Source organism: Vicugna pacos, chromosome 6, assembly GCF_048564905.1.
Source record: "Vicugna pacos chromosome 6, VicPac4, whole genome shotgun sequence".
Classification (NCBI taxonomy): domain Eukaryota; kingdom Metazoa; phylum Chordata; class Mammalia; order Artiodactyla; family Camelidae; genus Vicugna; species Vicugna pacos.
The window spans coordinates 16,393,892-16,420,351 of NC_132992.1; the positions used below are offsets into that span (position 1 = coordinate 16,393,892).

Genomic DNA, 26,460 nt, shown 5'->3' on the forward strand with positions numbered 1-26,460 from the left:
GTGGTTTTTTGTTTTTTGTTTTTTGTTTTTTTTAAACTTGTAAACAATTAGTGTTACATTTTCAAATAATTAGAAAGCTGAGGGCTAAAATGGTTGTTTTGTACAGTGAACATCATCTTCTTTTAGAGGAGCCGTAGCATAAGATCATTTAGATAGACGTCTTCTACGTAAGATGAGCCTTTGGGGAAACATTCCATTTTCTGTAAGCCCAAATATCCATTTTCTGGCCTCCCTCTCACTGCCCAGTCTCTCCGGGACCCTTGTTTTGTATATGCAAGTTGTACCCTAAAGTGTCGGTGGCTGACTTTGGCACTCATCTTCAGGGAATGCCTGCTGCGTCCTTCCCCAGTTGTGATCGAAAGTTCTGAGGTCATGTCAGCTTGTCCCATGTTACTTCAAAGCCTGTGATCCAAGGGCTTCGGAGAGGAAATTTCTCTTCCTTTAAAGGCATCGTCTTTCCATTTTGAAGAGAAGAGTAAAATGCCATTTCTAAGGATGTTAAGTCACCGTACGTCTTCCTCTTCATCAGCAGAGACAGAAGGGCAGGGTGATTCTGCTGCTGATTAGATCCAGGGCACTGGAGCGGGGGGCAGTTTCCATTTGGAACTACCCTCTACACTTTGGTGTCGATAGTTTCGTTTCCAGAAGATTTATTTTATTTTTTGAGCCAATGAGTACAATTTTCACTTAAAATATTCCATTATATTATAATGACTATGCAATTCAGTAAATGCCAACATTTGTCTTTATGGTCAGATTTTAAAAAGGTGTGCTTCTTAGACGACTGCTGTTTTGAGTCGGATCATATTACATTGTTCTACAGGTTGAGTAATTTATTTCTATATTAATCCCTGGAATTCCTAGAAAATTTCATCATCTCGTCTTTCCCTTTCCATTATTTAACAATATCTCATGCCAGATGAGTGGTTCTTAAATCCATGAAGCTCAGATTAGTTTATGTATCAAATTGATCAAGAGCCCCTAGTTCAAGCCCAGCTCAAGACGATGATTGAGCTTTTAGGTAATTTAAAACATTCCCAATGATTCTATTTTCCTTATGTTTACCCTCCTACTTCCTGGAATTTGCAAATTTGCTGTGGTGTCCCCATCACAGAGAATTATCCAGCTAGCTTACTGAAACTGAATCTCATGCTGCAGTCTGTCTGAGCATTGACGAAATGAATTTACCTCTAGGCCAGTCTCTTGTTAGAGTTAATGCATATGCTCTGGATACTCGGTTTTGATTTGCTTTTCCCCCTCTCCTTAAGGAAAGCAAAGGAAAATTTGTTTGGACAAAACAGAAGTTTTTCCAATGGCCATGTAGTTTTTGAAAAAAAGCAGCCACTGGAGCTGGACTCAGTTGTAGAAGAAACCGTGACGGGAGATTATGCCTTAATCATAAATGGCCACAGTTTGGTAAGTTCGCTTAAGGCTTTTGTTATTTCTTTTTCTCCACCCCAATAATCATTTCTTTTGTGCTCTCATAATGCAGTCTTCTTTTCGTGTCTTCAAAACAAATGACGCTACTAGAAATAGGGCATACATGATGATTTCCAAGGGGAAGGGAAACTTCTAATATATCCTTCATACATTGCTTGAACCGCCACAGTGAAGGGGAGGTTCTGACGGAATACTAAATTCAGAGACTATCAATCTTGTCTAAATTACTATGGACCGTTTAGCAGGATTGGTTAAGTGCTTTTCTAAGGGAGGAGTGTCACATTTCCGGTTTAATTAAAATAATGCAACTGGATGGATGTATTGCAATGATTGCTCTTGCTAATGTTTATGATTTGCAGAGCACAACCTGACCTTCATATAATTACCACACCAAATTATTGTCATTAAGATACCTCTGGTGGTTTTTCTAAATAGCAGCATTTTAGAGCAATGCCAAACAATTTGCTTTGATTAGGAAATCTGGTTCTTGTCGTAATAGAATAAACTTGCATTGTACGTTTAATGTAGTTCAGGATCCAAATCCTGAACAAATATCAAAATGCTCCTCTGAGTTTCTAATTTGGAAAACAAAAGCTCTGATTGTACTCCAGTGAAATTATCATTTATATGCACAAAGAGCTAATCTCACATCTTTCTCTGGCTTTGATGATCATTTTTCACTTTCAGAGTTTGGAAAATAAATGTATCTTCTTGTAGACAGTTTCTTAGAGGACAAAAGGAGTTGGATACGAATGTATTGTATTTCCCTCCTTGTGATCAACTGTCTGTTAGCTCTTAGTGCTCAGAGCATCATCCAGCTGGATCTCAGGCATAATGATGTGTTGCCTTCTACACCATGGAAAGTTACAGAGCTCAGTCACGGGCCAAGCTTAGTTGAAAGTTTGTCCAGATGACACAAACTTCTCCCTTGCACAAATGAATAGCAACTGAAAATTCTAAGCTTGTCAGCTGGGACTTGGAGCTGGTGGCCTCCATGCTGAATTGCCCGGGGATCACAGGATGGAGAGGATCCCTAATGACTTGTGCTGTGACTTTCCCTCAGGCTCAGAGAGGCCAATGTGTGGTGGGTTAGTGGACTCAAGTGATAACACACATGATTCTCTCTCTCTGAATCTGTTGAAAGAAAGAGCTAAGATAGAGGCTCTTCAAGAACCCCCTTGGCTCCAAAGCTTGAAGCTTATGAAACCATAAAATGTTATTTTTCCTTTAGGAGGAACTGACTGTATTTCTGCTAGTATGGTCAGAAGCTTTAAAAAAAAAATCATGATTTGAATTTGCTCAAATCTTCATGCTTTGCAGAATGTAATTGGGTCTTTCTCGGCATCTGGGACTAGGGTTTCACTTGTGGATCATAGGGAAAAAAGAAAAGGGGGTGTGAGGGTATAGTTCAAATGGTAGAGTGCATGCTTAGTGTGAATGAGGTTCTGGGTTCAATCCCCAGTGCCTCCTCTAAGAATAAATAAATAAACAAACCCAGTTACTTCCCCTCACCAAAAAAATAAATAAAAATAAATAAAAGGTAGAAAAGGGAACCATTCTGGGCAAGACAGCCAGTTACATGCTTTCTCTATCAGAAAGGTAATTATATTTGAGAATGCTAACTCACCATTTCCCATAAGAATTATAGGCCGTGATGTAATACTTTTCTACATCAGAGTCATGTTTTTATACTCATGCACCCCTCCTTCCATTTATACCACCAACACTCATTGAGCATGCCCAGGTCACGGTGCTAGAGCCTGAGGATGGGTATGAATAGAACACAGTCCTTGTTTTAGGGATTGTCATCTGATGGGAGAGCTAATCTCACAGTGGTATGACAACTAATGTGAAGAGGAATGGACACAGTGCTTTGAGAGCACAGAAGCAAAGTGGCATGTTTAGATCCTCATGGGAAAATCAGGGAAGACTTCCTGGAGGAAGTGATCTTTTCATGTTGAGGAGATAGCAAGTGCAAAGGCACAGAGGCAAGAAAAGAACCTGTCAAATTATGGAAACAAGCAATTTGGCATGACAGGAGTAAAGAGTAAACTTGAAAGTGGTGGTAAAAGGCAGAAGTCATAGGGGCCAGATTGTGATGGGCTATGAACATCTTGCTAAAGATTCTTTCAAAGATAATGATGAGTCAAAGTTTAGGTGGATTCCTGTTTTCTCTTAATGTGTCTATTAAATAATGTACAATGAGATGTTTTCTAAAAAAAAAATTGCACAGGTAATTGCAAAGGAATATGTCTTGTTTTTCTGTCCTTCCTTGGCATAAGCAGAGACTTGTGTGTATTTGGAGAGGAGCAAAGGTGGAAATGGTTGGGGACCCCTGTCTGAGACCCGAGTGTCATGCCACCCTTTTGCACAGGTGTCTCTTCATTTCAGTCACTATGTTCTTCAAGGGCTAATCTCTAGGTCATCTGCTTCACCTTTGCCCCCACATTAACAGCCACCATAACAAAACTAAATATAGACAACAACAATGCAGAGGAACCAAAAATGTCATCATGTAGAACACATTACCATCATTTTGTAGTTCATTCTAAACTTGATGAGGTGGTGGATTGGCCCTGTGCTTTGCTTTTCCTTAATTTTAGTTGTTTCTGAAACTGCTCCAGCATTTAACTGTATCTCTCCAATTCAGCAAGATAATGCGTCAAGGAGGATACAAAAGGGCACTGTGTCTATCACTTTGATTGTAAAATGTCTTGGCACTTAGTTCAGAACTCATTTCTTTTGTTGCTTATGTGATACTGAATCAGCATTGACTTGCTGAAATGAATTCAGCTGTTTAGAAGAGAAATCGGTGGAGAAATAAGAAATGTTTCTTAAATGACATCTTCTCATTTACTGTTTCTTGTTTATTGTGGATTTTTTTTTAATAACATAGGCCCATGCTCTAGAAAGTGACAACGAGAAGGATCTTCTAGAACTTGCCTGCATGTGTAAGACTGTGGTTTGCTGCCGAGTCACCCCACTCCAGAAAGCCCAAGTTGTAGAGCTGGTGAAGAAACACAGAAATGCTGTCACTTTGGCCATAGGTGATGGAGCCAATGATGTCAGCATGATCAAAAGTAAGATTTGCCTACACGGCGCCCCCAGGTCCAGCATTTGGCATTATGTAATGGAGATTTCACCACAATTTAATTTTCCAGGTGGTTCCAAAATGAATCCTTTTTGGGTCCAGTGCATCTAATGTTATTAGCATTCATTAAAAAAAAAGAAACTGTCTTTAATTAAATCATTTGGGTCTTTTTAGACTAGAAAAGGATATTGGTCACTGTTTGGAGGAGTAAGTAGCTATGATGCGCAGGACTGAACACTAGAGTCACAGCCCTAACAATGGGGTTAGTCCCAGCTTTGCCACTTGCAAATTGTCAAACTTTGTTCCAGTTACTAAACTTTTCTGAGCCAATTTTCTCTTTTGTAAAAGTAGGACAAATATCTAAGTATCATAAGTGTTTCATGGGATAATATGTGGGGAAAAGTATAAACGCTGTAGTTGTAAGTTTTCTGTGCGTAAATAATAACATACAAGAGGAATGACACGTTCCTCAAAAAGGCTGCGTCTTTGGGGAGTGAAAGTGTCCCGGAGTGAAAGTGTCCCTCTTTCTCCTTTGTAGGTGCTCACATTGGCATTGGCATCAGCGGCCAGGAAGGGCTGCAGGCAGTCCTGGCCAGCGACTACTCATTTGCCCAGTTCAGATACCTCCAAAGGCTTCTCCTCGTTCATGGAAGGTGGTCCTATTTCCGAATGTGCAAATTCTTATGCTATTTCTTCTATAAGAATTTTGCATTCACACTTGTGCACTTCTGGTTTGGTTTCTTCTGTGGTTTCTCAGCCCAGGTTAGTAAAAAAGCAATTTTCTTTCTTTTGTAAGATCTCCTAGATTATAGATGACTGTTCTTTATAGCTATTTATTTATAAATAGAGAGCATTGTTATATGTCTAATATAAGCAACAGTGTGACAGTTATGTAATTGAGCTTTGAACCTAAAAAGAATATATATTTAGCTAAAGTTTTATTTTTTGCTTATTTGCATACTAACTAATGAGTATTTCGTCCTGTGCATTTTTAAGTTTTTATTGAATTGCTGGGTATGATGACAGGTAAGCTTAGTGCAGAGTTTTAATTCAAAAGTCTGAGAAACACTGACAGGCGTATCTGTTGGGAAGATGGTCATTTACCCAACACACGGAATATAAATATTTTCGAAGGAAGTCATTGATACCCTCTAGACTTCAAGACTGTTGTGACAGCAATTCATCAGCTAAAAATTGATCTATAGATTTTGTTGGTAGCAAGGAAGAAAAATTAGCAAATTCATAAATAGAATTCCACGTTTATATTTCCTTGTATCCATTTTCAAGGTTACTTAACCCTGCATCTTGGATATCGGCAAAGTTTTTATTCTGGGTATCAACTGTAAAATGTAAGACAGCATTTAAATATACTTGTGAATAAAAAAATGGTATTGATATTTTAAACAACAACAAAAGAAAAATGTTGACCTTGAGAATGAAATGATAACCATAACACTCATTAGAGATTTCTTCAATTGTTCTTCCTTCCTCTTGGTTTTAGTCACTGATTTCAATGATGTGCATGAAGCTAATTTTTTCAGTCATTTTATTCCTGAAAAACTGAGGATGAATTAAATCTTGGCATTTTGTGTTATCTTAAATGTGCCAAGGGAGATGGGCAAATCGTTTTTGTAATAAAAATAGGCTTTATACTTTTTCCCCCTTTTCTGAGGAGTTGAGATTTCTTAAAGTAAGGCACACTAGTACCCATTCCTACTTTTCCCTTTTAAGAATAACATTGCCTAAACTAAAAGCACTCTGTTGATATCTTTGTTGATATTTTTGGTAGTCTCTAGACAGTTAAATAAAGTAAAGCAAAGTCTTGATTTTAGCTTCTCAGAAATAAGTTTTCTTAGCAGTGTTTGGGAGAAGGCACTGGGGTGGGGATAATTACCTGCTCACAATTCCACCTTAGTCAACAAAGACAAGTGTGGGAGTGTGGCCTGTGCCTTCCTAGGCTGTTGACTTTCCCTCGACGTGAGGATGAAGCCAGGCTGTTTGCTAAGTGGTGTTTCTGAGAGAGCCAGTTTTCATATAGCAAAGGCTTGGGGCTTTTGAAAAATCACAAAATGCTGAAAAGATGCCTTAACCCTTATTTAGACCTCTTAGGACACAGAAGAGTAGTTAATGATTTGAATGGACAGACACATCAAGCTTGGATTGGCAGGTTTACTGCCAAAGTTGGCTTCGTTAAAACCGTGAAGTTGAAATGAATGTTCAGTGACTTCTAACTCCTACATTTTAGGTGATTTTCTGCTCTGCTTTCAGGATCTGATAAAATTGGTCAGAGTCAGATGTTAAACAACTGGATTTTTAGTCTACTAGCCAGTATTTGCAGTTTAAAAGAGAACAACAAGGGGGAACAATGGTTGCTCCCAAGACATGAGCATCTGATGTAAACTCAGCTGTAAGACACACCACCCATCTGTGATTAGGTTTTTTAAATGTTTGATTTAACTGAGCATGTTTCTTTTCTGTGTTCCTTTCTTCTTTTTATTATTTATTACTATTATTTAAAAAATTTTTTTACACTGAGAACTAGTTATTTGCACAATCTTCACTTGCATCCATTGTCAGCTCTGACCATCCCTCCGTGTTCTTTCCGACGCCGTTGATTTGAGCTGGACCAGTGGTTCTCAGGCTTGAATGGGCATGGGAATCACCTGGAGGACTTCTAAAGCACAGCTCCCAGGCCCCGCCAGAGCTGCTGATTCAGTAGGACTGCAGTAGAGCCCAGGAATTTGCGTTCCTAACAAGTTCCCAGGAGATGCGATGTTGCAGGTGGGGGACCACACTTTGAGAACCACAGGGCTGGTCAATATAGAGGAAAACCCAAAAGGATGCTTCTTTGAACCCAGAGTGAAGTCCAGTCTGCTGACATTTTGTTTTGTCTACTCTGGTCTCTCTTCATCTTTTCTGAGGCAGAGAGGCCAGTTAAGCAAAGAGAGTTTTTCTAGAGAGCTCAGAATCTCCTTATCCACCCTGGCAAAGCCATGGCCCCTGAGGCTTATACACGCACCAAGACAAGGTCAGGAGAGAAAGGAGTGTGTGTTTCAGGGGAGAGGATTGCTTTTCCCAGCTTACCTGGTCTATTATGGTTTTATCTGGTCTAACTCTGAGCTCCGTGAGGGAAGGAAGCACATCTGAATCACCTGTACAGCTCATAATCCTAAGCGGCGCCTGACATACGGGAGGCATCTAGTCATTTCAGTGTTGTTGGGTGTTTGTAGAGCCCTTTCTTGGGCTTGCTTGAAGCAGATGCAGCAAGGACAGTCATTTCAGCCTGCCTCCAGGCACTCCTGCAGGATGTCACTTCTACTTGCACCAAGGGCCGTCTCTACTGGCTCTGCATCTGGTCTGTGTAAATGCAGCCAGCACTATGGGAAAAGGGCTCAGTGTCTTAAGATCTCCGTGTGAATGTGGCATTTATTCCAGAAAGTAAAATGATGTTTTTTCAGTTGTGTTAATATTAATATTGATACGATGGTTAATTGGGCCACAAATAGTGCATTTCTTAATTATTTATGTATAGCTTCATTCTAGGAAAGATACAAGAGAGGACTTCCCTGATTCATTTTGTTTTGCTGGGGTCTTGGCTGATTTAAATAGGGCAGGGCACATTCTCTTTAAGCAGAGGAGGAATCACCATCTGAATCCAGTTGGGTTACTTAGTAGAAGTCCTGGACTGCTATCCATTTTGCCCTTATTTTTATGATGATTTGATAAAATTGGGACTTGGATTTATACTTAATGGACAGGATTCCTTGGTTCCACTATTTAAGGCTTTCATTCACTCTGAATATTTACTGAGCCTTGATATGTGTCAGACTGTGATGCCTGCTGGAACTTAGAGGTGCATTCTTGGTGGACATGGCAGTGTGATCTCACAAATTTTATTAACTATTCACATTGTGGAGAATTTTAGGCTCTGTATCCAAGACTTTCAGAGCAGTAGCTAGGCTTTTCAGGAGAGTGGGAAGTAGTAACTTGTTACTGTCTGTTGGAGAAGAAATGGCACCGAGTCAGTGACAGTCCCTGGGTAATGACCATCAATGCCTTGGTGTCCTCTTCTAGATGGAATCCTGATATTGGTGACACCAACAAGTAGGGATAAAAACAAGTTGCAGTGATAGCTAACACTTAAATAGCACTTACTATGTGCTAGGCATTGTTTAAATGTTTTGCTTGTATTAGCTCAATACTTACAATAATCATATGAAGTAGGTTTTTAAATCATGGTCTATGTCAGCTTTTTAAAAAGTTTTTAATTGTAAGAAACATATATAAGTTTTCCTGTCTTAACTGTATTTAAGTGTACAGTTCAGTAGTGTTAAGTACTTTCACATTGTTGTGCAACAGACCTCCAAAACTTCTTTATCTTGTAAAACTGGAACTTTATACCCTTTGAAAAACAACTCATTTCTCTTTACCCCAGCCCCTGGTAATCACCACTCTACTTTCTGTGCGTTTGTCTGGATAATTTCAAATAACCTCTGTTTTAGGTCACTGATTCCTCCTTCTACTTGGCTGAGTCTGTTGATGACGCTCTATACTGGCTTCTCCAGTTCAGTCATTGTAATTCTTCAGCTCTAGGATTTGTATTTGTTTGTCTTTTTGATGATTTCTATTTCTTTGTTGAACTTCTCATTTTGTTCTTGCATTGCTTTTCTAATGTGTTTAGTTGCCTGTGTGTTCTTGTAGTTCACTGGACTTCTTTAAGAGTATTATTCTGAATTCGTCAGACAGTTTGTAGATCTCCTGCAGCTAGGAGTGTTGAGTGGGTCAGCAGGCAGCAGCTGTGGGCAGATGGGGTTTGCCATCAGGGTCTCCAGTTGGGCAAAATCACTGCCTATGCTCTGAGGTCAGGGGGCTCCTGCTGGCTGGGCTGTCTGATTGCTCATGGTCAGATGGAGTCTCTGGCTGTGTTTCCTGACCAAATGGTGCTACTGGCTGGATTCTGTGTTCAGGCAGGGCCACAGGCAGGGCTTTGAGGATGGATGGAGTCTCAGGATATGCTCTGTGACCAGGTAAGGCTGAAAGGTGTGCCCCCAAGTCAGGCGGAGTCCCTGTCTGAGCTCCCTCATCAGGTGGGACCCACAGGCTATGCTCCCTGGTTGAGTGGAGTCGCTAGAGGGGTGGCTCCCTGGCTGGGCTGGGCTATAGGTAATGTTTAGCAGTTGGGCAGTCCTGTAGGCCAGGCTCTGCTTCAGAGTGGGACTGCAGGCTGGTTCCCTGATTGGGTGGCACCATAGCCTGGGCTTTGAAGCTGCCCAAGGGCACACTGTACTGGCTCCCTGGTTGTGTGGGGCTGGAAGCTATACTTAAGAGCTGGGCAGGGCTGCTGGCCTGGGCCCCTGCATAAGCGGGGCTGCAGGATGGACAGGCTTCTTGGTGGGGTGGGACTGGAAGCTATACTCAGTTGTGAATTTTCCTCCCTGCCCAAGTGGGGCCACCAAACAGGCTCCACAGCAAATACAGTTCATTGACTGGGTACCCATCAGGCAGAATTGCCTGGACCAAACAAGGCCCCTGGCCAGACGGGGCTACTGGCTCAACTCTGCACATGGGGAGGGCCCCTGGTTGGCACCTCTGCTTTAGTGCTCCTGAGTGCTGATGGCGGTAAGCCCTGCTCCCCTTATCTGTCTCTATCTGATCCTCAGAGGTTGAGCCCCAAAGATTTCCCCAGTGATCCTGGTGAGGCAAGACCTGAGTGGGCCTCTTGGGAAGTGTCCTGCAGTGCTAGAAGAGCTGGATGTCACCTTAGGCTCTCTTTCTCCCATTGGAGAAACCAGAAGCCCAGAGGGGCCCTCTTAGTGCAGTGCTGTACTAGCCTCGGGGAGGGGCGATGTGGTCAGAGAGTAGTTGCTCCTCTTTCCCTTCTAACGTGGGCCTTCATGATCTCTGTGAGCCAGCAGCCCCGCAGTTCAGAGATTTTCACAGTGGTGTCTTGGCTGTGAGTAGTTGCTAAGTGGTCTTCTTGTGAAGGGGACTGAAGTTGGGAAGGACCTACTCTGCCATCTTGATGACATCACTCCTAAAGTCGCATTTTTTCCAGAGCGCATTTGTGTGACTTCTGCCAGTTCCCTGGGGACACTGCCTACCTGAGCTCTCTTTCTCTGTTCCAGGACTATTTTGAATTTAGATTGCAAACTCTGGTGAAGGTCATTTGAGATTCAAATTTTCAGGAGAAATGTTTTTGTCTCTCCCTTTAGCTAGTGCCAAGGTTGACAAAGGCAAGTTTCCTTGCAGTCCCTTTCTGTGTGAAGAGTTGTTTCTCCTTTATTCTGACACTAAGGATTCAGCCCTTTGCTGTCTTAGCTTTATGAGACTGTTAGATTCCCCATTTGGTCTAATCTTGGCATTGATAATGGTGTCTCTTAAATAGTGTTTTAGAGTTAATAATATTTCCTATCTACTCATTTGGCATGGAACCCTGTTTTTTCCAAGCAACATGCATGAAGTCCAATAGGACAGGTACCATACAGGGCCCACTTTGGGAAATTCTGGAATAGATGTCTCTACAGCAGTGGCTTCAAAACCAGACACTGTCCTGCTGTTTATCCTAGTTTCAGTATTTTGAGGCAGTAAGACGTACAAAGGACAAAATGATGCTAAGAATATCCCCATAAAAACAGGCTATTTATGTTTTTCCCTTTTAAAAACTTCCACTTTCTTAATTAGTGCAGGGAATAAAATAGCCCTGTTTTATATGCTAAAGTGGGGGAAGTTATATTTAAACTTTTACAAAGTCTTTTTCATTATCCTCAAAGTTTTTTCCTGAGTATAAAAATAATTATATATCAATACATATCAACTTTTATATATCTGAGAACTCTCTTCATATTTTTATTTTAAAAACTCACATTTATAGAAACTCCTCCTTGTTTTTACATTCTTCAAAAATATTTTTCTTAATGGCATTCTGAAATACGAATTTTTAATAAATTGTTTAACTATTCTGATTTTATAACATTTAATTTTTTGTCATTTTAAATCGAATAATTCATTCTTGCTCATAACCATGAGTCCCATGACATTGTCAGATTGCCAGTAGTAATACTTGTTTACCATCTTGGGAAGAGAAAACGAAACAATGAATAGGACAAGTCTCTACCCACCTGGAACTTGTTTTCTCATTGGGAAATAAAAAAACGCACAAATAAGTCTGATAGAAGTACTGTATTTGGACTTAATGGTAGAGCATGGGAAAAACGAGCAATGTGTGAGGCTATGCGGAGACTCCAGGGGTTCAGTTAATCTCAAGTGAGTATATGAATATTTTCAAAATTAGGTGGCATCCGGAGGCCTGGAAGTCTAGCTACCCGTGGGGATGGCTGTGTAAAGGTGTGAGACTAGAGAGTAAAGGGGGAAACAACCATTTCGTCCTGCCTGAACACTTGGCAACTGACCTGCGGTTAGCTGAATTTAAAATCTTTCTAATTTCTAAAATCACATTTAAAAATCAACTTATTCAGACATACCTTTTAAGAACTGCATGGCATTGATGGGCGATCTTACTGTATACAGCAAGAAGTGTCTTCTAGAACAGGTGTTACACTGCTGTGAGGATGTTAAGTGCCCAGGTTCCCCCCGCCCCCCCCAACGTGTGTGGGCTTGTGCGTTAGCCATACTGAGAACTGGGGGCGAGGGCAACTCGGATGTAGAATTGGGGTCAGTAGGGATCGTGGTCTCTTTTCCACTTCCCTGTTTTTCACTACAAGTTCCTGATTAACAACAGGTTTAACTGAAAAATCCTTTGGCTTCTTTTCTTAGCCCTGTTTTTCTAAGGACAATATGCTGTAAATGAGGCAAGAGAAAAGAAAACAACATATTTGGGAGAGACGCTCGTCTACAGAGAATGAGAATTTCTGAATAGGGGACATTTTTGCAGTAACATTTTTCCTCCCCATTGAAATCATTTAGCTGGCTCGGGGCCTCCAAAGCCACATGTTGGGTGACAGGGCTTTCTCAGCTGCGAGAGCCCATGAGCTAGCCACTCACTCCCAGTCTGTCCATGAAAGCCGGCAGTCTGAGGTCTCCCCACACCAGCCGCCCCTCTCCTCAGTTGCTTCAGTGGAACTGGAAGCTCTGCAGTGAAGTGGAGCCAGTGGTGTAACAGCTGCAGGGCCCAGTGGAGTTGGAAACAGCGGGCATGCGCTCAGGGGCCCGTCCTTGGCGGCCTGATCTGTGGTCACTTCCCCGTCTGCTCCCCAGAATGAGGCTCACACGTCCTCCCCACACAGAGCCCATGGTCTCTGCTCATTCACTTAACAAGGATCAGCTGAGTGCCAGTTCGGGGCCAAGGGCTCTGCTGGCCTCTGGGGACATGAGAATGAAACAGAGGGCTGCAGTTCCTGCCCCGAGGGAACTTAACAGTCTGGGAATGATTTTATTTTCATAAATATGAAACTGATGTTGAATAACTCTCTAGTCACCTTTCTCTTATTTTTCCACCAAGAGTTTTGAAAATTAAATTTGTCATGGATGGGCCATATCTGGGGGCCAACCTTGTCCAATCTCAGCATGATTCCTAAGCACCTAAACATTTCTTCCTCGCGTCTCTCAACATACGGCTTTGAAATAACCCACTCTACAGCCACAGACATCTGACCAACTGTAAACAGATTGTGCTTTCTTAGACACATTGTTGACTTTTAAAACACCAGTTTAATTATTTAATGAAGTGATGTGCTTTTTTTTTTTTTTCTCACTACCTTGGCCTGTCTCTCGGGGCCTGGTGAATTTTATCCAGGCTCTGATGATAGCTCCAGTAGATTCCAGCTAGTGCCCCATCCTGGTAGGTGGGCTGGGGCAGACGAGCAAGCCCATCCGGCTGTGGCGTGCAAGGCTGCAAGGGGCTGGTGGGTGGGACCATTCCCTGTTGGTGAGGTGGTGGCACTCAAGCCACCTCAAATGGATGATGTGGTGCAGGCTGTGTTGTGCTTGGCTTATGGACTTTTCTCTACTTGGGACACATGGGGAAAGAATCTGCTTGGGAGGGACCAGACTCCTTTTGTTTGCTTTGCTGGGTGGACTTCCCTGAGAGAAGCAGCTTGGTCACAGAACAAAAAGTGTACATTTTTGGAAATCCAGAATCTTTGCTCGGGCAGGGAATGTCAGAGATAATGAGTCCAGCCCCTCATTTTATAGAAGAGAAACTGGGGTCCCCCAAGAGCTGAGGATCAATGTTAGACCAGGCTAGGACTGGAACTCATCATGTTTTCTGACTTTTTCTTCGGTGCTTCATCTGCTCTGCTTGGTAAGCATGACTGTAGTTGTTACAGACCTGAAAGAGGATGGCTAGATCGCTTTTTCTTTTTAAATAGCCATCTTCCCCCAGCACCTGACTTCTAATCAGGTAAATGTTTGCTTTACTTGCAATCTAATGGAGAGACATCCAGAAACACTCAGTACAATATGACTCTGGGGAGAAGATGAACTCCTTGCTGAGAGCAAATTTATGGCATGGGGAGTGTCTCTCATAGCTTAGATCCTTAGAAAGGCCAGGCCTGCCTCAAAGCACACTGCATCCTGGCCTCATCTGGAAGCTGGAGGCCACCGTCTGCCAGCAAACACTCCAACCAAACTGCCACTAAAAGACAATTTAAATGTAATCTGTCCTGATGAGATTTCCAACTAGATTTCTGGATCAGAGGAGTTTGGATAAAGGTCAGATAGGTCTTTACACTGAATCATGGATCCTTTCTAAGGACATGCCTTATCCCAATCTGTTAGCAAAGCCTGCATGATTTTCATGGAATCCACTGTGGGTTTCTGTGCACTATTTATATGTGTCACTTATTTTAAAAGCACTTTATGCCCCCAGGACTTTTAATAAAGATAAACTGTCTGCCACCAGGGATAGAGCCAAAAAAGAAAAATATAACCCACCCATATAACCCCCACCTCCAAAAGAAAAAACACCCCAAAATAAAAGCCCCATTGGTTGAAGCCCTATTTGGGAAATTCACATTTGAAACTGTGCAACTACTGGCACCATGTACTCATGAGATGATATTATCTGATGACAATTTATCATTGTCAGTGAGATACAGAGCTGTGTATATTTGGCTTGTTTTTTTTTTTTTTAAACTTCTGCCATGATATGGAAACAATTATCTTGTCAAGGCCAGAAAAACGTTAGTTCTGTCAAACAGTGTAAGAAAACTCATAGTGAAAAGTTTGGAAAGTGAGGTGAAAGAGTGCGGCTGATCTCGAGGCTTGGATGACTTCATAGATTTGGTTACCTGTGGGCCCATTTCAGTCTGGCTGGCAGGCTCCTGCACTTGCCTCCCGGACGTGCTGTGTGGGAAGTCCAGGGAGGGGTGGGAGCTCAGGCGTGGGCCCTTCCTCAGGGTCCTGCTAGTGGGTTTCTGCTAATTACACAAATCAGTAACAGATGTGGCAAGGCTGAGCACCTCATATTTGTTCCACAATGTGTTTTCTTTAAATGACAAATGTTTTTTAAGGCCAAAAGAAAAAAAAATATCATTATATAGTTTTCCTCTGCAACACACAGCAAAAAGGGAATACATGTCTCCAGAGAGCTAAGCCAGCGGGCTCAGAACAGACAACCCTTTGTGACTGTTTAGATTCTTATTAAGGTTTATTTAAATGTGGTATTCTATCAATCAGAAAATTTGTATTCCCCAAGCTGTTAGATCGTAATTTGTAGCTGGAGTGTTTTGATTCTATATAAAATGGTCGAAAAGTTGTTAAATTGTTCCCACAAAGAAGGGAGCAAGGAGGAGTTTTCCTTAAATAGGAAAACAGTGAAGTTGGAAAAGTGAACCCTCCATCGTCTTTTTTCTGATCTGCGGAGAGACACTTTTAGGCTTCCAGACAAACTAGTGGCATCGCACAGGAGCATGGATTTTCTCTTATTTAGAATATTGAAGACAGGGAATAGAAAATTTGGAAGGAGAAGTGGTATGGCTGCCCCTAGGAGGACAGGGGCCCTAGGACAAGTTTTTATGTTCAGGACTCGACTCCTGTTTATGTCAACAATTTGAGTCACCCAAATAAAAATGTCAGCGCTAGTCTAGCCCAGTCTCAGGCCAGAAGGCTTCCCACACCAGAGGCATCATTCCCTTTCCCTCCTCCACTTTTCTACCTTGCTGTTTCTTTGAGGCATCTGGTCAACCCACGTGAGCTAGAGAATATGTGTCTGTGTGTGTGTGTGTTTGGTGTGGGGGTAGTGGAGGTAGGAGAGGGCTTGGGCATGCTTGGAAGGGAAGAAACAGGGATGGCATCATGATCATCGCTACTGTGCCCCTCTCAGCTGCTACTAGTCACCGGAGGGGGGTCTTTAAAATTTTCCCTTTAAAATTAGAGAGTAGCCAGGGACTTAAAGGAGAAGCGGAGCACTTACTAGGGTAACTTCTTGAGTAGCTGGAGCTCTCGTAGGACGGGGAGACGCCGGTTGTAGAAAAAGACACTACTTGTGAATTTAATTTTGGTGGAAGCCCCTGAATCCTGAATCCTGTGCACACAGGTGAGAAAGGTGTTTTTTTAATAAGTGAATGACATTTGGTAGAGGCCAAATTAGTGTTAGAGCAAACAGTGACTGATACAATTAAGTATTCATGAAGAAAATGCACTATTATGTCACGGTATTCTGTGTCCTTTAAATCTTGTTCTAATTTTCCAATCTTTTATTCATGTAGTAGTTTATTATAGAAATAAATACCTATGATACATTGTAGCAGTAAGTAATTGTATTTTCATAAAAAAGTATAATTGGTAGGAAAATCTACTTTTTTATTTGCCAATTAAACATACCACTTAGAGCTTGAATCCTTGCATTCTCCGCCCTCCCTTCTGTGATAAAGGTGCTTACTTAGTGGGTTCTGTCTGTCAGGTGCTGCTGTATGACATTCACTCATTTCACTGAAGACTCACAGCCTCCCCAAAATCCCCATTTTATAGCCAGGGAACTAAGACTGAGGGAGAGTGAGTATTTTATTCAAAGACACGTAGTTCTGTCAGAATTCTGACTCCAATGCCCTTACCCTTAAGATACCAGCTTCCTTTTCTTGAAGGCTTACCCTACACTGGGCATTGACTTGGGTTCTTAGACCCCCACAGATGAGTAAATTGTGTAACCTGCTCCCAAGGAGCTTGAAATCTAGTGTGGCGGCGTGGGGGTGTCCTGGGAACTGGCACATGAATAACTGTAAGTTGACGGTTGTGAAGCAGTGAGGTGTGGCGTGCCATGGGGCTAGCAAGGAATGGCCTGGAACCCAGCCCTGAAGGCTGGGAATGGGCAGGGCTCAGCAAGGCTTCCTAGAAGATCTGTCCCCAGGCTGACCCTCCAAGGATCAATCAGAATGAAGCAGGTGAGGAGGAAGAAGATGGGCGTGCGTCCCAGCCGAGGGGGCTGGGGGGAAGGTCACAGATGCGAAGAATGGTTTGGGCTGGAACACAAGCCATCTGGCATGGTTCTGCCAGAGGGATTTGGGATTACTTTGATGTGGGGAGTTGGAGAGAGGGAGAAATACCAGATTTCCAGCTTGGGTTCTGGGATGAATGTAGTGGTGTCAGAAACTGATAGAGGGAACACAAGAGGTGGGCCTGGTTAAGGGACTGTGGAGTGGGTTCAGGGCTGGACATTGTGTGCAAAGTCTGTGGCACATCCTCAGGGGAACGCCTAGTAGCAAATTAAATATGTAACATTTATAAAAAGTTGTAAAAGTACTAATTCAACAAATATTTGTAGAGCACCTGCCATTGGCTAGACACTGCTCTTGGTGTAGAAGTTACAGTTGTGACTAAGTTTGTTTCATGGAGAATATAGGTTTTACTAGAATTGATATAAATTCTGATTCATGGAGAATATAAATGCTAGTGGGATGAAGACAGATAATAAAGAAGTAAATTAGTACAATAATTTCCAAATTATTATTAAGAAAGAACTGGGTAATGTAGAAGTTCTCGTTGAGAAGGTACCATTGGAGCTGTGACCTGAAGGGAACTTTCATATGAATACCTGGAGGTTAAAGTATCCCAGGCAGAGGGCACAGCGAGTGCAGACGTCCCCTGAGCTAGGAACACGCCAAAGTCAGAGCAAGACAGTCGGCAGAGCTGCAGCCTGGGAGTGGAGGGGAGTGCAGGGAGGCAGAGCTGGAGAGTGGAGCCCAGGGCCAGGAAGGACTTCAGGGTGAAGGACTCAGATTTCATCCCAAGTAACTTGGGAAGCCATGGGAGGCATCTAACCTGCTAAATGCTAATGTTATCATTACAAATGGTAAAAGACCAGCATGCAAAATCCTGTTTACTGTACACTCTCAACTGCATAAAACAACATGAGGAAAGAGGCCTTTAAAGACCCTTGCCAAATGCTACCACTGGTTGAGAGAGGTGGTGTCTTGCGGGGGTCAGTGTTGTGAATGCTGAGGTCAGAGAACCAGAGCTGGAACCTGATCCTGACAGTTGCCAGCAGTTCTCAAACTCTGTGCTAGCAGGACCCTATCTCTCAATATTTACAATATTAGAAATTACATTGGAGAAAAAAATTTTTGAATATTTGTTAATTCACTAAAAAATAGTGAACCCATGACATGCTTACCTAAATGACATACTTTAATGAAAAAAAATCTTGTATTTTTCCAAAACAAAAAATAGTGAGAAGAATGTCCATTTTTATACTTGAGCTCTTCCTATTTAGCACAATAGGAGGCAGCTGGGGTCTCAGAGCTGCTTCTGCATTCAGCTGGTTGTGATATCACAAGTCGTGTACACTCGTGTGAGAATGAGGGTGAAAAGAGCAAATAAACAACTTCTTAGCATCATTCTGAAAATAGTTTTGACGTTGTGGATCCCCTAAGAGTTTCCTACACTGCACTTTGAAAAATCTTTGTGTTCAGTGTATGACGTCGGACAGTCTCCTAACCCAGTGGTCAAACTGTGTTTCCTCATCTGTCAGTTGGGGGCTATTAATAGCACCAACCAGATAGGATCATTGTGATTATTTAATGAGTCAATATATGTAAATCCCTTAAAATAGTGCCTGGTACATAGTAGGTATTCAGTACATATGAGCTAGTTTCTTTTTCTTGTGATTCTGAGTGGCACCAAAAATGCTTCCAAACAATTGCAAAAAGTCATTTAAACTTTATTCTCACGGACCTTCCTTTCCTGGCCTCTCTTGCTCCCGCTGTGAAGTGAGGCTTTACATCTGCGTGCCCACTTACACCTGCTACCATCCAATCATGGTAGGTTCAGTGCTGGCCAGTTTGTGCTGAGGATGGCACTGGAGGCTGGACCATCAGCTACTCATAGTTTAACAGGGTCTTTCTTCCTTATACCTAAAATCACCTCTTCTCCGTGAGTGGAGGTCAGGTGATGGATGAGGTGGAGGAAGAAGAGATCTCATGGCACCAGTTCCTGTCTGGGGCTCTAAGACTTCAGTTTAACCACTTTCCCCCTTTAACGTTTCTCATACTGCAATCGTGAAATGAATTGAAAGTCAGATGCCATCATCAAATACTTGAGGATTTGTGTTAGCTACTGCTTTAAAAAAAATTAAATGGGGGTGATTAAAATCATCAACCGTGGCTTCACAGTGGAATCACCTGGGAAATTTTTTACATTACTGATGATTTAATTGTCCTGGGTGTGGCACGGGCATCAGGACGTGCAGAATCCTCCCGGTGCCGAAAGCCTCACCAGACTATGACTGAAAAAGAAGATCATGTGTCTCCTTTTTCTTAAAATATGGCACTTTATTTGTAAATATGAAAAACCTACAAGTATGTATGTAATACAAAAATGTCATCTTAACAAACTGTTGTAAAACAGACACACGCTGCCCTCATCCAGTGCAAGACCCAGAACGTTGCCAACCCCCAGGAGCTCCCCTTGCTTCTCTCAGTCACACCCCTTTCTTTGTCCAACTCTCTAGTGGTCGTCCTTGCCCTGATATTTTATAATCAGTTTTTTATATTTTTACCATGTAAGTATGAATCCCTAAACAACATAGAATAGATTGGCACATTTTTGAACTTTACTGAAATGAAATCATACTCTTCTATCTGGCTTCTTTTGCTCAACGTTGTATATTTTTGATTCTTTTGTGTTTTTGCAAATCACTGTAGTTCCTGGCTTTTCATTATTTGGTAGCATTCAGTATCTTTCTCTGTTCCACTCCTGATGGGTGTTCCTGGTTTGGGACTGTTACAAGCAGGGCTGGCCTGAGCATTTTCATACGTCTCCTGGTGCATGAGGGCAAACACTCTGAACATGTCTAGGAGTAGAGTTGTTGGACCCATTTGCTCATCTGAAGGAAGAGAACAAGGCCAAGCAGACAGGAGTCCAGAAGATAGGAGTTGGTGTCTGCGACTTTGTTAACACTCCTGCTCTGGGCTGGGACCCTGGAGGTTGACTATTCTGAACCATGTACCCTGGGGCTGTTGATGAGCTACAAGAGGTAACTGAGGAGCTCGTGATCCTCTGCTTTTTGACTGTCTCCTGAGACTAGAGGGCCAAGGTTCAATGCCCATCAAAGGTAGAGGCGCCCACTCTGGGCTGGGACTGAAAGGCAGCTCCTGGCAATAGGGTCACAGGCTGCACTATGGCAGGACAGCTGGCTGGTCCAGAAAGCCTCAGGCCTTCATCCCATCCTCAGCAACTGCTAGAAGGAGATAAACTTAGTCTCCGGAGAAAGAAAACAGCATCTAGGCCTTGAAGTAGTTCTTAAATTCCAATCCTCTCCCTTATCTTGACAGGCACTCCCCATTAGTTGGTTCATTGATGCTTTGATGAAGATATTTCTGTTTTGTTTTTACCTTAGCTTTTTTTTAATCTTTAGTGGGCATTTGGTATGAACCAGTTGTTACTGTGTAGGCGCACATGCCTCGATCTTAAAAGAATACCATAAATCCAGGCTTGTTCCAGATACCTCTACTAAAATATCTGGGGGCTTTCCAGGTGATGATGACAAGCTTTTCTAGTCTGTTCTCATGGTCGCCTGATTCTCTGGGTATTGCTCTGCCCTTCTGCAGGCTCTGTCTTGCCATGTTGAGTCTAAGATCCTCTAGGTGACTGCTTCTGTCTTGTACTACTTTGCTCCAAGCATGCACATAGGCTGTGGTGGGCTAGAGCTGGCCCATATTGGTTCCTAATTGCTGATTGTTCGGTTCTTAGGAATTATGTGAGCCCGTGGTTAAACACAGCTACTACAAATTAGATTATATTAAAAAGTTTGTAAATACTCAAGACTCATCACTTTTAAATTATTTCGCCATAATTTACTAATTGTGCTTTTGAGGTTATTTGCATATGTTGGATCTGGATGGTGGAAATACTACATACTGGCGAGCTATGGCCTGTCGCTTGTTGACTTAGTTAGTGAGATCACTGCTTGAACAGCCATGGCAAAGTATTTACACCATGGAAACTGGTCAGTGCTACAAATCAGGGCGTTTTCCTTCTTTCCTTTCCTTCCCTTTCCTTTCCTTTCCTTCCTTCTTTCCTGTGAGTTGTTAAACACTTAGCATATCATTGGACATAGTCCTCCTTTTCAAACCCTTACAGCAGAGTTCAGACTCAAAGAAGAGAGTTTAACAGGTCTCAAAGAATAATAGGAAATTGATCATTCAAGAACTTAAAACTGGTCACTAGAGGTGGTTATTTTGAGTCACAACCATAAGCCTCTTGATTGTATCCCTAATGTTGCTACTTTGCCTAAATCCTGTCTCAGCTGTTTATTGGTGGAAGAATTCATCTTGCCCGCTGAGCTCTGGCCCACCCTCAAGGAGAATGATGTTGAGCAGATCTTCCTATGTGGATTCCAGGCCTCAACTCTCTGGGATACACAGAAAGTACATTTTCCTTCCTTCCGTCATCTCCCCACTCCTCTTTCCCTTTTTTGTTTTCTCTCACTCTTTTTTTTTTTTTTGGTGGGGGTAGGTAATTAGGTTTACTTATTAATTGATTCTTAGAGGAAGTATCGGGGATTGAACCCAGGACCCCATGCATGCTAAGCATGCTCTCTACCCCTTGAGCTATACCCTCCCCACCCTTTTTTTTTTTTTGCCCTAAGACTGAACTCCCCTCAAGATGATTGACAGTGGGAAGGTCCACCCTCCTTACTTCTTACCACAGGGCTAACCTTGCTCAGAATACAATAATCAGCATTTTTACACTGTCTGGTTTATTTGGTGTTGAGTTAGACCACCTGTGGAACTTCAACAGAAGAGTCCAGAATGAGATTTGGCCTTTGAAGAGCAGTCTCCACTTCCCCTTTCCTTGAACAAGGATACACCCATCTCAAGAATAAACAATAACACTAACACAGAGTAGTCCAAGTCCAGGTTTAGCAATAAAGACACCAAAATACTTTTTTCTTTGATATAATCTACTGTACAGGACATAATTTAAAGGCTTGCTATATTTATATACCTATGTGGAATCTGCCTTTAGCTTCTCTGTATGGAGCATTTGCATTTAAGATTCCTTACTGCTTTCAGAACTTCCCTAAGAAGAAAATGTACTTCAGAATATATTAAAAATCCAGAACTTCTCCCTGCAGGTCACCTGGTCCAGCACCTTTGTCTTTCATCTGGACCACTGCAGTAGCCTCCTCACTGGTTTCCCATCTCCCGCCATGGCCCCTCCTCTGTTCTCACCACAGCATCCAGAGTGATCAGGTTAAAATACAGATTGGATCAGGATGTTCCTGTGCTCAGAATCCTCGGATGTCTTCTCATTTTCCCTAGGGAATAGGCACAGTTACCTACATAGGATCCTCCTCTTTATTTCTTAGCCATCATACCCTCTGTAGGGCACTCTGCTCCAGCCAAATGGACCGTCTTGCTGTCCTCTGAACATACCAGAGGCTCTCTCACCTCAAGGGTTCTTCGTGGCATCTGCTTGAAATATGAAATGTTCTTGTCCTGGAAAGCTGCATGTTTCGACTCTTTATTTCTTTGGATTTTTTCTCAAATGTCACTTCTTAGTGAGACTTTCTCCAGTCACTTTATCACCATTACAACCCTTCCACATTTTTAATCTCCTTTTCTACCCTATTATCTTTACCTTCTCACACTCATTCACTCTCCAACGGTATATACTATGTACAGATAATATGAATGTATAATCTTACTTATTGTCTGTTTCCTGACACCATTACAGTGCAAATTTCATAAGGAATTTTTATCTGATTGTATCATGTTCAATTACTATTGCCTAGAACCTGGTCCTTGGTACATAGTGGTTTCTCAATAAATAATGAATGAATGAATGATAGAACAGACATTGGTTAGGAGCTGGAGGCCTAGGTTTTGATTTTTGCCTTTGCCTGTGATAAGCTCTAACACTTACTACATCCTGTTTCTACATCTCCATGTACTTATTAATGTACTGGGGATATAATAACTGTTTCACATGCCTCACTGACTTTTAGTGCCGCTCATGCAAGGAAGTACTCTCCATACGCCTAAGGGGATGTTTTTATTGTCTCACTTGTTTATACCCAGTGTAGTGAGCAGCTAGCTCCACGCCCATCTTGCTGTAAACCACGCCCAAGGAAAAGCTTTCCACCTGAACACAGGGTGGGGCGCTCAGGTTCATTTCTGTATCTCCCTCTGAAGATGTCAGTGGCGCATTTGCTTTTTGCTTAGATCAGGTAATTGGACTTACAATAAGCCAGAATGAAGTAACTGACCATAAGGAGCAAGGGCCTTTTGTGTGTCCCCCTGTCGTGTCAAGTGTTCTATGTGTATGATGCCCTTTCATCCCCACAGCAGCGCTTCAAGGAGAATATGGCTTCATTTTAGAGATGAAGAAATTGATGTTTAGAAAGGTCTAGTATCCCACTAACTCGGCAGAGCTTGGGGGAGAACTCATGTCTGTCTGACCCTAGTGCCAAACTCCCGTCCGCCTCAGGAAGTTGAATTATTTAATGCAAGAGCCTGAAAGTGACTGTTTTCACTCCTGTGTGGATGATGGTTCTCACTGGTGTGTTCATTTCTTTTCAGACTGTCTATGACCAGTGGTTCATCACCCTTTTTAACATTGTCTACACATCACTGCCTGTTTTAGCCATGGGGGTTTTTGACCAGGTATGTGTTTTTCTGTCTTTGTAACTTGTTTGTTCTGTAGATGCCTTTTAGTTGCTTCTAGCTAGTCATGGAAAGAGTCCTAGGGGTGCAGTTGTTTTAATAAGTATCACATGGATCAAACCCCTTCCAGATCCATTCCCTCCCCTCCAAAGGATCCTCTGATCAGAGCTTGGCTACTGTCTTCTTAAAGATGCGCACCCTACACTACCACTCTGAAGGCCCTGAGATGTCCTGCAAGAAACAGTCTCTTTGATTTCATTTTAGCCCAGCATTTCCCAAATCCATAGGACTGCACTTTTACTCAACTTATTTTTCATATGGAACTTAACTAATATGCCTCAGAACTAGTACCTGTGGTTCACACACCGGGGGATACTGTATGAGCCTCTGAGAGTGCAGAGAACCACGCAGGGATACAGAGAAAATCACAGAAGTGGGTTGGAGTGCAGAGAGTTAGCATCCGCGGGGGGACTTCCTTGCCCAGCACAGCCCAGAACCAGAAGTCCAGGCCAGAAGAGCGCCCTGCCAACGGCAGAGGAAGACATGGAGCCCCACAGCCACGGAGAGAGAAAGGGCACAGTCTTCTTTTGTCTAGCTCAGCGTGCTTGAAGGGAGCGAAGGGAGGGAATCGATTATCACATGGTAGATCCTTGGCACACGCTGTCTTGGAGGGTGCTTCCTGGATGGGGAAGAAGTCTGGCTAACTCGGGGGAAATAAAAGGCTGGCCAGAGGAGTTTCCATGGCACAGTTAGAATGTACTGTTTAAAAAAGTTTTTTTTTTTTGAAGTATTTTTAAAGAGACCAGACTTTCTCCAGGCTCTTGTTAGAACCATTTGCTAGGCCTCATTTTCTGGCCTAAAGCCATCTATTGCAAAATATAAATCTTCATATTATGAGCTTACTCTGCTCTCCCTTCTGAGGCTTTGCAGTCAGTTGTAAGCCTCACTTCTTGTATGTGAAAAAGGCAGTTTGTGAATGACATATTTTGTGGAATTCTACAAAAATTAATGAACTCTTGAAGGCTTTAGATATAAAGGATTTAAGCACATTCATTTCTAAGCACCCGTGTTCACAAGTGCTCCTTTTCTTGGTGCCCCATAGCTGCCCCTCAGAATGTGGAATAAAATATTAAAAATAAAGCATTTTCTGGGAAAAGATGGTTATTGAGTAATTTGGAAAAAAATAAAATAAGGAGAGAGTTCACGATGGTAACATAGGAGGATCCTGAACTCACCTCTTCCCGCGGACACACTGAGTCTACAGCTACATATGCAACAGTTTCCTCTTTAAACAACCTAAAGGCTGTCTGCGTGAAGACTACACGTTGGGCAAAGAGGAAGAAAACTACATTGAAGCAGGTTGGAGAGGCTGGAACACAATTTCGTCATAAACCCCACCCAGTCCCCGCAGCATGGCAACCCACAACCTGGAGAAAATCCAAAGCCTGAAGCGTCTCCCTGAGGAGTGAAGGGTGTGCACCCCACATTGGGCACCTTAACTTTTAAGACCTGCAGCTGAGAGACAAGCTCCCCAAAAGCAGCAGGGCTCATGTCCCAAGACCCACAAGACTGAAGTGATCTAAGAAATGGGCCCGTGTGCTCAGATTCATTCACTCCTGGGCCCAGCTTAGAGGCAGCAGCTCATGCCCAGTGATGGAGGCTCGCTGCTTGTATTAAAGCATCAGCCCGAGGGGCAGGCATCTCATCTACCACACTCATCTAGGAGCCCACTGGAACACACTCCAGGGACTGAGACTTGTCGGTGCCATCCTGGCACCCTCCCTTTGCCACACTCCAGAGCACCAGTATCTCCCGGAAGGGAGCTTTTACATGTGTCTGGTGTCCCTATTTTTGTGGCTGCTGCCCAGGGGACACCTCTGTGTCATCTGGCTCTGGTGGCCAGTGGGCTTGCAGTTCCACAGGACTGTACATATTTACATGTTTTCAAAAGCTGCTGCTTGAGGGTCTGGATTCCAATCAGCCTGAGTCTAGATGCTGAAATCCAATCCACAGGGACACTGATATGTCTTGGCACATTCCCAACTACTGAGAGCTATTAGAAATATAACAGGCTGCTTGGACAAGCATTAAGGTTTGAGAGACCACAAAGAGCTGGGGTAGGGTTAAACAATACGGTTTATCTTCTACATGAGGCCACTCTTCAAGAGTGGGGGAAGTGGTGGTTTTATCAACTGTATAGAAACCAACACAGAGAGTCAAATAAAATGAAAACAAAACAAAACAAAACAGAGGAATATGTTCCAAATGAAAGAATAAGATAAAACCTCAGGAAAAAAAACCTTAATGAAATGGAAAGAAACAATTTACCCAATAAATAGTTTAAAGCAATGATCTTAAAAATGCTCACAGAATTGAGAAGAATGAATACAATGAGAAATTCAACAAAAAGATAAAAAATACAAGAAAGTATCAAGTAGAAGTCACAGAGCTGAAGAATATAATAACTGAACTGAAATATATACATTACAGGGGTCCCATAGCAGAGTAGATGAAGAAATAGAAAGGATCAAAAACTTGAAGATAACACAGTGGAGATCACCCAATCAGAGCATTAAAAAGAAAAGAATTTTTAAAAGTGAAGATTGCTTAAGGAACTTACAGGACAACATCAAACAGGCTAACATTCACATTATACGGGTCCCAGAAAGGAGGAGAGAGAGAGAAAGGGGCAGAAATGATATTTGTAGAAATAATGACTGAAAACTTCCCCAACCTGAGAAGACAGACATTCAGATCCAAGAAGCTCAGAGAGTTCCAAATAAGGTAAACCCAAAGAGACTCACACAAAAACACATTGTAATTAAAGTATGGAAAGTTAAAGACAAAGAATATTAAAAGCAGCAAGAG

The 26,460-nt window shown here is 42.4% G+C and overlaps 1 protein-coding gene across 1 annotated transcript in view; it reads left to right on the forward strand.

Annotated features, from left to right (window-relative positions):
* ATP8B4 (ATPase phospholipid transporting 8B4 (putative)) overlaps nucleotides 1-26,460 on the forward strand; it is a 214,210-nt gene that overhangs the window by 161,803 nt on the left and 25,947 nt on the right. The window contains exons 21-24 of the mRNA XM_015242742.3: nucleotides 1,269-1,416; nucleotides 4,337-4,520; nucleotides 5,070-5,293; nucleotides 23,509-23,592. Of these exons, the coding sequence (XP_015098228.2) occupies nucleotides 1,269-1,416; nucleotides 4,337-4,520; nucleotides 5,070-5,293; nucleotides 23,509-23,592 (640 nt within the window). The remainder of the gene's footprint in view (nucleotides 1-1,268; nucleotides 1,417-4,336; nucleotides 4,521-5,069; nucleotides 5,294-23,508; nucleotides 23,593-26,460) is intronic.